This window comes from Gastrolobium bilobum, unplaced genomic scaffold (genome assembly GCF_033153095.1).
Source record: "Gastrolobium bilobum isolate Gb01-03AN ecotype WA unplaced genomic scaffold, APGP_CSIRO_Gbil_v1 utg4504, whole genome shotgun sequence".
NCBI classification, from domain to species: Eukaryota; Viridiplantae; Streptophyta; class Magnoliopsida; order Fabales; family Fabaceae; genus Gastrolobium; species Gastrolobium bilobum.
Genome location: NW_026899275.1, coordinates 207,220 through 222,478, shown reverse-complemented (window position 1 = coordinate 222,478; position 15,259 = coordinate 207,220). Strand labels below are relative to the sequence as shown.

The 15,259-nt window shown below is 30.7% G+C and overlaps 1 protein-coding gene across 1 annotated transcript; it reads right to left on the bottom strand.

Moving 5' to 3' along the window:
• Positions 1–2,337: 2,337 nt before the first annotated feature.
• Positions 2,338–15,012, bottom strand: LOC133289107 (alpha-galactosidase-like). The gene is made up of 16 exons (XM_061486980.1): positions 14,825–15,012; positions 12,555–12,613; positions 12,387–12,443; positions 11,889–11,923; positions 11,277–11,380; positions 11,106–11,181; positions 10,902–10,960; positions 10,759–10,824; positions 10,482–10,565; positions 10,112–10,176; positions 9,833–9,915; positions 9,612–9,702; positions 9,483–9,532; positions 8,190–8,330; positions 7,765–7,845; positions 2,338–2,498 (listed from the first exon to the last, which is right to left on the bottom strand). The coding sequence occupies exons 1-16, from the start codon at positions 15,010–15,012 to the stop codon at positions 2,436–2,438; spliced, it is 1,302 nt and encodes a 433-aa protein (XP_061342964.1). The 3' UTR covers positions 2,338–2,435.
• Between the last annotated feature and the right edge of the window lie 247 nt (positions 15,013–15,259).

Below are 15,259 nucleotides of genomic sequence, written 5' to 3'. Positions count from 1 at the left end.
AATTATATATGGGGCAGGAATGCAGGATATATTTACCACCAAAAAAGTTTACCACTCTAACAACCAATTTAATCACCGTTGATTTTCGTCAATCTAACTGTTATAATTAATTGAAAATTAATAATTAATTAATAAATATGACACAATAAATGCTATTAATTTTCAATAGATTATAACCGTTAGATTGACGGAAATCAACGGTGATTAAATTGATTGTAATAGTGGTAAACTTTTTTGGTGGTAAGTGGATCTGTTCCCATTATTATATTATATATATTGATATATGAAGACAATAATCAGAAAAAAAAAGGATGAAGAGAATACTTGTCTCATGCTAGAAATGGATAGATTTTATTAGATTTGTTTTACAGTTTATATTATATTGATTTTGCATGTTTATTCGTATTAAATAGAATTGTCTTTGCAAATCGTAACTAATTTAACACTTATCCTGAACGTATGTTTTAATTTATGATGAGTTAATTTTAATATTGTGATTGTACAAAATTTATATTTAAAATATTCATAAATGTGGGTTGTGACGGATAGGATGTGGGATCTAATATCTTCCAAGGTTAGGTTTTCATATCCAAAATGTTGGGGGAGGTTAGGGGTGGATTAGGTGTTATTTTAAGGAGGAGGAGCGTGTGGGTCTGGGTTAGGCAATCCCCCCTCCCCGCACATGCCATTCCAAAATCTGCTGTACCTCATGAGTGTAAATTCATCTGGGGCACTTGACTGCCAGCATGAGGTTGTTGATGTTTAGATGGCCAGTGAATAGTGATGATGGGATTCACAACTTCCTTTAAAATATGACTTCTGCTTGCTACAATAAATTTGGTTTTAGTAAACATGACTTGTGCTTTTAAATAGTATATTATATGTCGACATTTCTGAATATGTTCATACTAGGCTAATTAATCTGCTTGAAGTGTTAGGAATCCGATTCAGTATTTTATCTTTACTTCATTCTCTTCTAGCACATCCATACTTGCATAACTTCCCTTTGGTTTTTTTTTTTTGTTTGGAAATATTTCAATCGGTTCATTGCTTCGCAACTAATCCGATTCGGGGCGGATCCAGATTAAGATTTTAAACCCCTCCCAAAGGTGGTACTAGGGAGATTCGAACATAAATATAAAGAATTAACCAAAGAATTAAGCTGATATCAAGAATTAAGAGCCTTTGGATTTTAAGACTTTTTTGACATATATTAAGCTGATATCAAGAATTAACTCTCTCCAAAGCTTAAGCTTTTTGGTGAAGACATAATAATAATTTTTTATATTATATATCTAACACAGCCCTTTATATAAGAGCCTTTTGGGCTTAAAGGACAATGCATAGCCCTGCGTATCTTGTGCTAAAATTGAATTTTTTTTTTTTTTAAAAGAATGGGAGTGACAAGGATTGAATTCTAAATAAATCACTTGGTCATAGAAGTTTTAATACTATGTCAAGAACCACCTCTCTTCAAAACTTAACTTTTAGATAAAAAACATATGAATGGTTTTTTATGTTACATCTTTAACAATAAGCTATTGAAGGGTGCATAATGGCATAATGCAAATCAGTTTTTGTGCATTTTCATGTCGATCGATGCACATGGAGAAATATTTAAAAGTATTTGACAATGTGCAGATGTTTTACTATTTTATCTAGTCATGAAGTTATGAATAGCTAAAGCTGTGTTATTCTCAAAGTAACGGATTTATTATGAAAAGGTTCCCCTCTCTTTGGCAATAAGGGTAGCATCCCTCAGAGGGACATTACGTTTGCAAATAAAGCCGCCTCCCTCTGATCAATTGTGGTATGGCTTCACATTTATGCCCGATATTGACTTGAACTTGGAATCATCTGTTGGAGAACACAAGATAACTAGTTCGCACATTGCTTTGTTCCTGATCAACCGACTCAAGGTATGCTCCCTTTTCAATTGGTTAAGTTATGAAAGGATGTTCCTGATCACCACTCAAAATTGTTCCTCTCTCTTGATACACTTGGTTCTCCATCTCTCTGTTTTCCAACAAATAACTCTCTCCTTAAGTTTTAGTGAATAAATGATTCTACGTAACCTACACTATTTTGGGAATGGTTAATCCATTTCTTTGAGTGGAAACCTACCTCTATGGTTCAATCTCTCAAAAATATCACAGTCAGTTCTTCTATTATCTGTTGTATCTATTGTAGTCCTTAACTTCTTTTGTTACAACATACTCTTATCGCACACAGAAATGTGCTTCAACTCTTAAACTTTGTATATCTTTTAGAAAGGATTAGAGCATCTCCCACTTGCAAACTTAATTTAATTTCTCTCCTGCAGGCAGCAATTCGGGACACTTTAGTGCTCCCAAATTGTGAAAACATATGCATTCCATGGATGCTAGCCGAAAAGGATGATTGGGTTCCTCGGAATGTTGCTCCATTTATATGGATCAACCAAGATTCTGGGAATGAGACTTCAACTTCAATTGATACCAATAATGAACCTTCTGGTGGTGTGAAAGCTAGTGCAATAAGGACATCATGTGATAGTTCAGAACTCAAACAACAAAAGCCAGAGAGGACTGAATCTAGGGAAGAACCAGCTAGGAAATCAGATTCTCTGGCACTTTCATCAAGTTCCTCTACTTCAATAATATTAAGGGGCAGTAAAAGTTTGCAAGAACTGACAATACCTTTGTTAGAGAATGAAACACCACAAGAAACTAGATATTTGAAAGAACTTACATCACCTTCATTACAGAATGAGAATACACATGAAGCTAGTGAAGAGAAGATAGAGGATATTTCCGTGTGGGAATCATCTTCCAGAAGTGCGGTGATGGATAAGCAATGTAGTTCAACTGAAGATATTGATTCAAGGCCAAGGAAAGTTGGAAAAAGGGAAAGGATGCTTGATTTGCGAAAGAAGATGAGCGAGAAATTTGAAGAAAAAAAGCGTCACATTGTCGAGAAGATGAGAGGACCATGAGAAAATTCTTATATATTTGTTACTGATTTTTGATCATGTCAGAGATTAGTGCCATTCATAAATAAGAATGTGGGGCATCGGTTATTGTTTCACTGATGAATTGTATATTTTCTAGGGGCTTAGAAGATCATATGGAACTAGATATATATGTTACAAATATTTTTAATGCAAGGGGAGTTCCAAAATACTTTGATTTGGTCCTCTCGTATATTTGCGATAGCAACAGGGAATGATAGAAGATTCTTTTAATGTTTGAATACCAAATAATCTAGTGACAGACAAATACTATGTAGATTCATAGTCACTCTCATTTGAGGAGTATTTCTTTTTTATTCTTTTGTATACTTGAGTTTTTATAATGCCTTTGTTAATTGGTCAACTGCATGCGACTAACTTGAACTTTCAAGCTGATTGTAGTAATAGTCTAAACTACGAAGTGATATTCCATTTCTACTTTGTCTTGATTATATCTGCTTTTTATAGTTGGTATTATCACTTGTAAGCAGGCCAGTATTGCAGGTCCTGCTTCCCAACTAACTTCTCAGAAATAATGCTTAATCAGAGAAGCACGATAGGAAAGGTGAGAAGGAAATCACAACTTCACCTACAGTCCTTACTTGGACAAGAATCAGATTCAAAATGCAAACGCATACTAATCTTGCATTATAAAATCCAGTCAAAAGTCAAGGAGATGAATTCCATAGCAGGGTTATAATCACTTTGCATGTTCTTATAATGCTGGAGCCTCCAAGTACTACTGACATGACCTGCTTCAACAATCTGTTTTCTTTTACAGTTAGTTATTCACTGTTAGTGCTTCTGCTGTATAGCTACCTTCTTGAAGAGTAAAATTTAGATCTTCTAATGTCTTGTGGATATTGACTAACCCAACGCGTGACTGATTTCCTGTGGCAAATGTATGAAATCCTCCGCTTACCTCAACCTGGCTCCAGCCACATTCTTTAACCAATCCTTTACCATCTATCAAATTTCTCATCATTTGTGCCTCCTTTCCCTTGCCCAAAGAGGTATACAAATTATGTAAGAATTTTCATATATAATTCAACACAAAGATCGAAACATGCATGGTAGATAAAGCACCATATATCAATTTCATTCTGAGAGGAATTTGTGTACTTGATTGAGCTATCTTATTTACTGAGTAAAAAACCTTGATTACACGGTTAGAATCAAATATCAGCCTTCTGTGATGGGAGCAAGACGGTTCATGGGACTTAACCCTCATATAAATAGGCTAGAGAGAGGATCTAGCAAAACCCTAATCAACAATGTGTCTGATGATGAGTCCACCCATCACAGAAGCCTAATCAAACATTAATGCTTACACTGTGTTGTCCAACTAGGTCCAATACCAAAAGATGCCAAAAGCCTAACTGAACATGATCACAATGGACTTATCACAATAGATTAAATTAGAATATCTATTAATCCGATTATTTTAAAAAATACAAAAACATTAATTAATATTACCGCATATAAAATTTCTAACAAATTAGCCATTAATACATATCAATGCCCCTACTTTTTCTTCATGAAGGACCCCCTACTTTTTTCCCCCAACAGCTTGACCATCAATGCCTGAGTCCAGTTGCTACGCATTCTGTGTTATGCAGACTTTGTACATATGAAGTTTGAAACGCCATCCTCCTCTATGATCTCCTTCGCTGTACTCTGTCCCTTGGATCTTATCGAGCTGCACTTCCCATTCGATATCATCTTCTTGCTCTCCACTGTGCTGCATCAATATCTGTCTCCATGTTCGTCCTTGGTTATCCGAATCTGTGCTCATCCATGGTTCCACTCTAGGTGTTGGAGTGGTTATGTTAGAAAACATAGCATCCCCTTCCTTGTTACGCTTTGTACTTCTGCGGAGATTGTCATCTTCTTCCTTTGAAGTCTCCACCGCTTCGACTCATCTCTCTGTGCTATGGTTTTTTCTTGTACTACTAAACTCTTCATAAAGTTCCCTTTTTGCATTTACTACTATATTTTTTGTTTGATCATGTGAAACTTTAACTTGGGAGCATTTTGAGTACATATCAACAAGACCAGTTTGAACAAATGTGTCACCTTGGAACCAAGTCTCAGAACATGCCCATGAAGCAATGTGCCATGTGGAATGGAAGCAAGGTTGGCACATGACTTAAGTAGCAGAGGGAGATGAAGCTGTTGCCATGAACACCAGAGAGTATCTTTTAACGTTTCTGTGAAGAACCCATCATTGGTAGAGTCTCGAATCATCAAGTTCCATAGGTAAAGGGAACCATGATGCACCGGTACCGACACCGGAGACGCGACATGACATGATGATACACAAATTTTAAAAAATATTATATTTAATACATATATTGGGACACGTTTTGATATTAAAAAATATTTTTAATATATATAATATAATTTATATTTAATACATATAACAGCTCATAATAAGTCATATAACTAATCAAATATTCAAATTTCATAACATAAATATAAAAAAAAATAATTTTTTATGCGTTGTTAATTTTTCATGTAAATTTCGTAACAAAAAAATTGATTTATAAATTATTTTTTTTATGTTTAGTTAATAAAATAAAATAAAAAACTTGTGTTGACCGCATGTCTTAAAATATTGACCGCGTGTCAGACACGTATCCAACACGTGTCTGACACGCACATTTTGAAACAAAGAGCGTGTTCGTGCTTTAAAGAAGGGAACTTTGGAAATTGGGAAGGGACGAAGGACGCAACCTTTGTCTCTGTTGTTTGGTGTTGTCATTGTTTTTCTAGTGCTTCCAAGGAAGCATGAAATTTTAATTTTAAATTAAAATTTAATTTTAATTTTTTTAAAATAAAAAAATTCGGAAGTTGATTTCATAGTAATTAAAATCTCAATTTAAATCTGCGCTTTTACAATTTTTTTTAATCAAAACGATTTCATTAAAATTACAAACGCTTTTACGATTTTGTTTACGTTAGAATTTTATGTTTTACGATTTTTTATCCTTCTTCCGATTGTAGGTAAAATTCTAATTTTAACTACCATTTGGTTCCAATGCTCATAATCAAGTTAGGTAATTTGGTAAACAAAGTTTTTAAAAAAATTATCTACTTAAATTTTTTTAATACCAATCTTAATTATCTTTCCAAGGCGAGTCGGCTCTCAATATTCTTATAAGCTTTAACTCTTTGAATCGAAAATAAGATCCTAAATTAGGGCTTAGTCACCGTTAAAAGAGCTACACCCATTGGGTATTCAAATTTGATCTACACTATTGTGAGTTACCATGATGATATATAAAAAGCTATCACATTTGCAATTTAATCATTGGTCTGAGTTATTAGTTGATTAATTGATGAATAGTTGAATATATATATATATATATATATGTGAGGGGTAAGATCTTTTGATACTGGTGTCAAATTTAAAGCTTGACACCTTATCTGAAAGCTATTAGATCAGAAAAGATGAAAGAAGATGAGAATCATAACAATTCAAAGGTGAATTAATTAATATAAGGAAATAAATAAACAAAACGACATAGTTTTGCGATAATCGAAGATAAATATATCTGAGGCAGCTTGAGAAATATTTTTCTCATATATATATATTGGAAATATAGTTCTCCTGCAACAACAGTAGAAGTCTTCTTCCCGCTGACCTATCGAGACATGCGCAGTATTTTTTTTTTTTTTAATAAAGTCGGACCCACCATAATGATTACCCTATATATTTACATGTTGCAGGAGAAAAGTTGCCTTTTTTACTAAGACAAATTTATGATGGGGTCCATGTTTTAAAAAAAAGGGTAGGCACAAAAATCAATTAGTGTGCAGGAGAGAAAAAAAAATTCCCACAACATGGGAGTATAATTTCCTTTTATATATAGGGTTTATTTTTTCTGCAGTCAATTGTAGACAAATTATCTATATTGAGCCCAAAACGACATTGTTTTGGGGCAAAAATCAAGTATTTTTGTAATTATAATTTATTTCATGGTTATAATAGTCTTTCTTATTATAATTTTTTAATGTTGTTAACCCCAAACGACGTCGTTTTGGAAGTAATTGTAGATAACTTATCTACATTTACTTTAGAAACATTAAAGTGATATTGGTAGTGATTGTAGATAGCTTATTTACCTTCACTTTAGAAACATTAAAGTCACACACACACATATAGGGGAAGGATATATTTATAAATTTTTTATTTACAAACTACACTAGTGTATGACCGGTCATACTTAATATAATTTGTAAAAAAAATTGTAAACGGATCATTCTCCATAAATATGACTTTAATGTAAAAAAGAATTTCTCGTGCCACCTTTTATAACTAGGTATTCCGAGTCCAGGAGTACAAAGTTATAATATTAAATTTTTCTCTCACTCAATGTAATGTCAGCTGATAATGATGAGAAAAAAAAATTAATATTATAATTATATATGACTCATAATACATAATTAAATTTAAAGGGAAGTGACAAGAAAACTTGAGATCCTATTATCTTCAAGCCAAATGCAAAATATGCTCGCTAAAATTATGTAAGTCAAAGTGAATAAGAATCACTAGAGGAACATATAAAAATGTCAACTATATATATAGTGATTTGAGAGGCTTTATTGCATTAAAATGGAAACCTCGGGAGAAATATAACTTATTCATTTGTTTCTATATTTCCTGCTGACAAATAAATTTTCTTTTGATATTTCTCTTTCATTCTTTGGGACATTGAATTGTTGCCAATTGTTTACCTCCTTTTCTGCCTCAAGAAATTAACAACTTAGATGGGAGACAAGACATACATCTTACAAGCATGTGAATCTAATTCAACAGAGATTTCTCCTGAAACTGGTGATTGTGTTGAATGCTGCAAAGTTCAATACAAATAGTCAAAACTATAGGTATCTTAAATGCTCTTTAAACAATGCATTGAAAGAACAAAATAAGTGGCTGATTGTGTTGTAATTTTTTTGTGCTTATAACTGTTTTGTAGAATAATTATGAAAACAATTATTTTCTATTTTTTTTTTAAAGTTAAAAACAAAAACAACTCAGACATACTCTCTAAATTTAATTTTAAAAACAAAAAAACAGTTTTTTTTTTTTTTTTTTACAAAATAGACCTAACCAAACTATTTTTTTTTTTCTTCTTTTGAAAATCAAAAAAATTATTTTTGAAAACTGATTTCAAACAAGCCCTATGTATCTCACCTCCCATAAATCTCTTGCATCAACCAAAGTTCCTGTTTCAAGGCCTATGTCAGACCAGGATGCAGTTACCGTTGCTTTGGATGAACTTCTATTCCATAAAATCACTGCTAGTTTGTTGTCACTGAGAGGACCTGCCCAAACCTGCAGAATTTGCTTTCTTTTAAGAAATTTTTTTCAAGAAATTTAACCCTAATTGTTTTAGCTTCAAGGGAACATTCGTTAGTATTTAGTATATTACTTTTTATGGGAATTTTCGGGATACCTTGAGTATTGTGCACAAATAGTGATATTATTACAAAATTATAATAATTGGAAAGATGAGATTTAATGTGGTTCATTTAAAATTGGGCTTAAAGATAGAGAAATGATCCTTTTATAAATTTTTTTGATAAATTTTTACAAATTACACTATCTTCTTCTAGGAGAACATAATGAAATTAGTGTTCTCCCGAAAGAAGATAATATAGTTGGTAAGAGTTTGTAAATTTTTTTTTTTTATAAATATTACCTTTTCCTAAAAATATTACATCTACTATGAGAAATTTTAAAAGATATCAAATATACTATGAGAAATTTCAGAGTACATGAGAATTTTTCCTAAACCCAAGAACTCATATACGCACTCTCATTATTATATACCCACATTATTCTCATTCGTACAATCTATTTTCTCATTTCTTTCTCACAAAGAGCTCACTCACTTAAACACATCAGTATCATGAGGAAACTATCAATTTCTCGTTGTTTCCGTTAATAACAGAGCGAATCAATTTATCGTTACTAACAATAATGGAGTCATTCAATTTACCGTTATTTCCATTAATAACAGAGTCAATCAATTTGTCATTAAAGTAAATGATTTCCCAATTAATAGAATCTAATACCCATTAACTTTTGGCTTACGATATTACTCTAGCTAATCAATTTCCTGTTATTTCTGTTAATAACAGAGTGAATAAATCTACCGTTATTAACAATAATGGAGTCATTCAAGTTACTGTTATTTCCATTAATAACAGATTCAATCAATTTTCCATTAAAGTAATTGATTCCTCAATTAGTGGAATCTAATCCCCCCAATAACTTTTGGCTTCTAAAACTAACAACTTTGTCATGATAAGACAAGACAATTGCACTTGAAAACTAGGTAAGGTTGGTGCCAGGATCATAGTTTTGTAGTTATATGAAAACATGAAGTAGCATTATAAGAGAAGATGCTGAGAACCTTATCACCAGTTTTACTGAAAAAGAGACACTAACACAAGAAAACAAAATAAGTGGAAAGGAAATTACCTCCAAATCATTATTACTTTTCACCTTCTTTCCTTGAACTCCTAGTTTGTCTGCAATACCACAAGGTTAGTAGTTTTAAAAGCATATTCTTTTAAAGAAAGATAAGAGGGTTTTTTATTCTGTTAATGCCTTGGTTTACTGCTATAACTTCTGAATTGCTTAGCAGTTCCTTTGTGGTGGCATCAAGTGTTCGAATGTCACAACCAATCAATAAAGGAGCCTATATTATATATATACAAAACAAAAGTAGTTAATATACCAAATACATTTTCCTTCAAAGACATTATTATGATATATGGCATTGTCTATAATCTATATAGCAAGTATTAAAAATATTTGTTTGAAGTTACCTTAGCTAATGCCCATATGCTGAAATGGGCACGATATTCTTCTGTTGTCATGCCTCCATTTCCAACTTCCAGCATATCAGGATCTGTACACCAAAAACTGAGAACTTGAGCTCTGATTTCTTCATTATGATATAATAAAAAGAAATTATGCATGGACATAATTATTTGTTCATTTATTTCGGAGAAAGAATTAGTTATTTTAAGTATTGAGTAATGTCAGAATGATATCATGATAACTATATATGTCCAAGAGAACTAGTACATGGTGAGGATGATTACCATTCCATCCACCAGGTCCAGCATAAGAAGCCCATTTATCATTTTTATTTGCACGAGATATCATACTGTGGAGAAAATTATCATAAATTTCCCATTAGGAAAATGAAGAAATGAAACAGAATATTGGAAGCATAAGAAAATGAATTCCTTAAAAGTAATACTCTTTATGACTCTATTTTGTAATCATGATTCAAAATAAACCTCTCCAAAAAATGACTTTGTCAAGTGTTCAAAAAGCATCAATGTGATGCAAAAATTGACCAGGTTCTAAATTTAGTGCAAGATAATGAAATTCCTCAAATAATTAGATTCATGTTGTTTTAACATAGAAAATAAATAAATGTATATATATTATATCATTCATGCTAACCTATTCCAGTTATCTTTTATATCTCCTGTTGTTCTCCAACTATTTCCCACACTTTTGGCCCAAGTAGCTGGGTCTTCCGATCCCCTGTGTGAAAGAAAGAATTAATCATAAAAAATAAAAATAAAAAGTGAAATATCTGGCATCTTAGAGGAATAGAGTCACTGAAATGCTAATTATACTTTATTCTAGCAACATAACATTCCTAATATATAGAATTAGTGAAGTTCATAGATATATTTCTTTATGTATGAGAAACATGACCACAAATTCAACTCACCATTCACACAAAGAAAAGAAGATTGGTCTTCCAGAGTTTAATAAAGCTTCACTCATTGGTGGGTACCTGTGTTACAAAACTTATGAATTCCTGGATTGTATAAGCATGTAGTTTATTTGTATGCATCTGAAGGCCATAAATACCTTTCTTTGGGGCTTATATTATTGTTGTTACAATTATCATACTTCAAGTAATCAACTCCCTAAAGTAACATTGAAAATATATGTAAATTAAAATCACATATGATATAAGTATTTTTGAAAACAAAAAAACTTATATCATTTACACATCACATAGGATATAAGTTGATTTAAATGCAAAATGACTTTAAAATGAATGTATATTACCCAGGAAGCAAATGTTTTTGCATCTTGGTCTTCATGTCCTAATGATCCAGGCATAGTTTTGGTACATGTTTGATTTCTGCAGAGAAATTAATTGTTAGAGATAAAAAAAATGGTTGAATAATCAAGGACATACGTACTAAAGATCAAAGTTAAAGTTTTAAGATGTGATACCCAGCATCAGAATAGATCCCCAACTTTAAACCTTTGCTATGAACATAATCAGCTAGAGCCTTAATTCCTGAAGGAAATGTTGAAGCTTTTGCAACCAAATAGCCCTGACACCATTTTAAATTTGACAAATGTAATTATCATGGAAACTGGATATTATAATCTTCAAATTGTAAACAAGAACCATGCTACTATGTCAATTTAAACACTATTGGACTCTTTAAGGCTTTTCTTATAATCAAATAAAGAAACAAATATAAATAGAAGAAAAAAAATGCCAGGATGTATGAATTAATTTAACCTAATTTAAATACTATTTTACTACTCAACAAATAAAATAAAATTCCCGACTACTTAAGAGAGAAAAGGTAAAGATCTATAAAGAAACTTTTAATAAAAAAATTAAGGATAAATTAAAGGAATATTCTTTTTATTTTAAGGTTGGGAAACTAACAACTCTAGTGAAAATTTATAGTATGATTATGTACAAACAAGAGATTCTTTAGATTTGAATTCAGTTGTGCTATTATTATCAGTAAAAAGTTAACTAAATAAATCAACACCACTTGCATAAAAAATTTTATTACATTCAATAACATAAAATAATATTATTACCTGTGAGTCTCGGTTAAGTTCCCCCCAGCAATCATCTAAAAATTTATAGAAAAGTAATATATTACTATGTTTCATTGTAAATAAATATGCATTATTTTTTAATAATAATCTGTTATTCAAATTATGTTAAAATTATTGAGAGGGGAGACAATTTTGCCTTCTCTATAGTGCCCAAGATTCATGAACAATTATCTCCAAGATAGAACAAATTACTTCTATTCTGGGAGATAATTGTCCACGAATCTTAAGTACCTTAGAGAGGGCAAAGTTGTTTTAAAGACACATTGTCTTACACTGAACTCGAATTTTCTCTTGTTACATTCATATATTTCCGTGTGGTACGCTTTAACTTTGTATTATTGTATGTTTCAATTTCTGATGTGTATTTCATGGAAATATAAATATTGTCAAAATGATTTCTCAAACATGGATTATCTCCTCTCAATAATTTTAACATCACTTTTTATAACATAATCATAAAACAAAATGTTGTCCTACCTATATTAATATATTGATAACCTAGAGCAGCAAGGCCCGTTGACACCATAGCATCAGCTGTAACAATGAAGTCATATAAGACAAACATATATTAACTAAAATATCTCTCCAATTCTATATATGAAAAACTTGATGAATTCCGAATTCATAGAGTTATAGATAAGCTACCTGTTTCTTTAATCAAGTCTTCGTTAATATGACAGCCAAAATGATTCCAGCTATTCCACCTGATTTTTATCATTAATAATTCATCACTAAAGATTAACTTTCATATATATATTTGCAAGAAATTCATAACTAAATGAAATTATAGACTTTTTTAAAAAAAAAGGATATTAGTTTTAAATGAAATTTTAATGTTGAAAAAAAAGACTTACAATTCAAATGTTTATTTCAATACTAGCTATTTATAAAGACAAATTTTAATAGGTAGCAAGTTTGGGCTTCCATCACAAGTTAAAACCAAAAATATTTTTATATTAGTTTCAATACTTTCTATATTAATATATGGATGAGATTAATCTTTTTGTGGTGGCGTAGAGTTTTTGTCATTGACTTTAAATTACTTTTATCTAAAAATTAAACGATACCTTTATAAAAATTCAGCCTAAACATGTGAAGATACCGTTGTATAGAAAATATATTTAGTAAAGCCTATCCCAATCATAAGAAGCGGTTGAAAGGTCACTTGAAAACTCAATTCTGAGCTATTAATGCATAGCAGTTGCTCCCATAAGTTGCAATGTTCGTGCATTAGCAGTAACGTTAATTAATATACATATAAGTTATTGATCGGCCGAATGCAATAAATAATGATGGAACAAGAACCAACCAATGATTGTTTTATTGCCTATAAGTGGTAATTAGGTAAAATAATATTAAACAATAGCTACTAGCTAGCATGCACCCAATATTTAGGGTCAATTGTTGCATTAAAGTCCTCGAGGGGGAGAGAATTTATTATGATTTGGGATCACTATTTTTTAGGTGGTCTTTTAATGTGAATGAGAGAATAAAATTGAGAAAGAGAAAAAATAGCAAGAGTATAAAAAAAAATAAAAAAAATTGATGTTGTGAGAGAGAGCACTAAATTATTAGATGGTTCTGGATCATAAAGTAACGAAAAATCCAGAAAATAAGAATAATAATTGCCGCTTAATCAATTACAAGACAAATGCCACCACCATGAACCTACCATGAAATTTCTCACCTCATCTTGTGCCACTCAGAAGTTATGTTGCACCACATTATTTCAAAAAAACTAAAGTATAGTGTCGGGTATTCTTTGATATCCTGATACTATGACATACTTTGGTTTGAAATTTTATTATATATCATAAAAAAGTATTGTGTCGGGTATTCTTTGATATAATAAAAATTAAAAAATGGATATCGAAAAAATTTATTGGAGTATATAAAAGATTTTTAATTTAAAAATATAATTAATTTAATTTAATTTTTTATTAAATTATTGAATATTAAATATAATATACATTATATTAACTAAAAATATTTTTAATATCAAAACATGTTCTAAGATGTTAAAATCTATTTTTTTTTAAAAATTAACGTGTCGAAATATCGTATTTTATCATATCTCATATTCGATATGGGTGCAAGATAGCTCTTAATTAAACAAATTGGACTTGATGGTGCCATCTATGAGGATTAATAAACAAATCCAACAGGATTTGACACATTATTATTGTTTATTATTCTATTATATATAATTCACTATAATTTATTTATGTGCATTAATTTTTATAAATTATAAAATTATTTCTCTCATTTCAGATACCCGTTTGATTCCTCTAGAGATCCTTCTCAATTTCCTCCACCATCTCCAAAATATTGAGTCTGCAATTGCAGACCATAGAGCAATATGAATTGAAGATATGTGTAAGAAAAAAAGGTGATTACCAATTATACTAGAGATCATTTGAGATTATGATTGATTTTTTTTTTAAACTAAAAGCTACTTTTAAAATATAACAAAAAATAAAAGCTCTAAAAATAAAGTTACAGGTTGTTTGAAGATTATATAAATATTTAAAGTTAAAAATTATTCATTTTAAAAAAAGCACATATTTTGAAAAAAAAAAAAACTGATATAACTTAAAAAAAATTTCTCTCATGAACTTTTGACTTTTTTCTTTATTATAGAAAAAAACTCTTTTTATTATAAATGTTTTTATAAAAATTTGTTTAGCGTCATTTTTACTTATAAGAAAAGAAAAGAAAAAAAGATTCAAATAAGCACACTATATACTGCATCAATTAGACTTTGTTTGAAATTATATATCAGATGCAATAATAGCACATCACTCAATTCAACAAGTATTTCAACCATTTGAGCATGTAAAATGCAAAAGAGGGAATAAAGGTAACGAATTATAAGAGAGAAAACATGAAAGTTTGAAGAGAAAAAAGAGGCTTACCCCATTGGGGGTGTCTGGCCAAGTCCATTCTTAAAGAGGTTTCTCACTCTTTTGGTTCTGTTCAACCATAAACGAGCAGATGAATAACTTGAATTATTCAAGAGCACAAGGAGGCACAAGGAAACTCCTATTGTAAATATGGAAAACTTGCATCTCCAACTTGAGGATGAACAATATTGCAGTGCCATTGATCTAAGTGTTTATATATATATATATGTGGGAAATTTTGAAGCTGCTAGCTAATGAACTTTTGAAACAGAACAGTAATCATGTAAAGCAAAAATAGCTAGCAGCTATGTGAACTATGAAAGAGATAAGGTGATTGTTGGGTTTGCTCTTTTACTAAAGCCCAAATGGGTTATTAGTATGAGAAGAGCCCAAGGAACCTAGAGCCCAATGAGCTAGGGTTTCTTGGAACCCATATAAATAGTACCT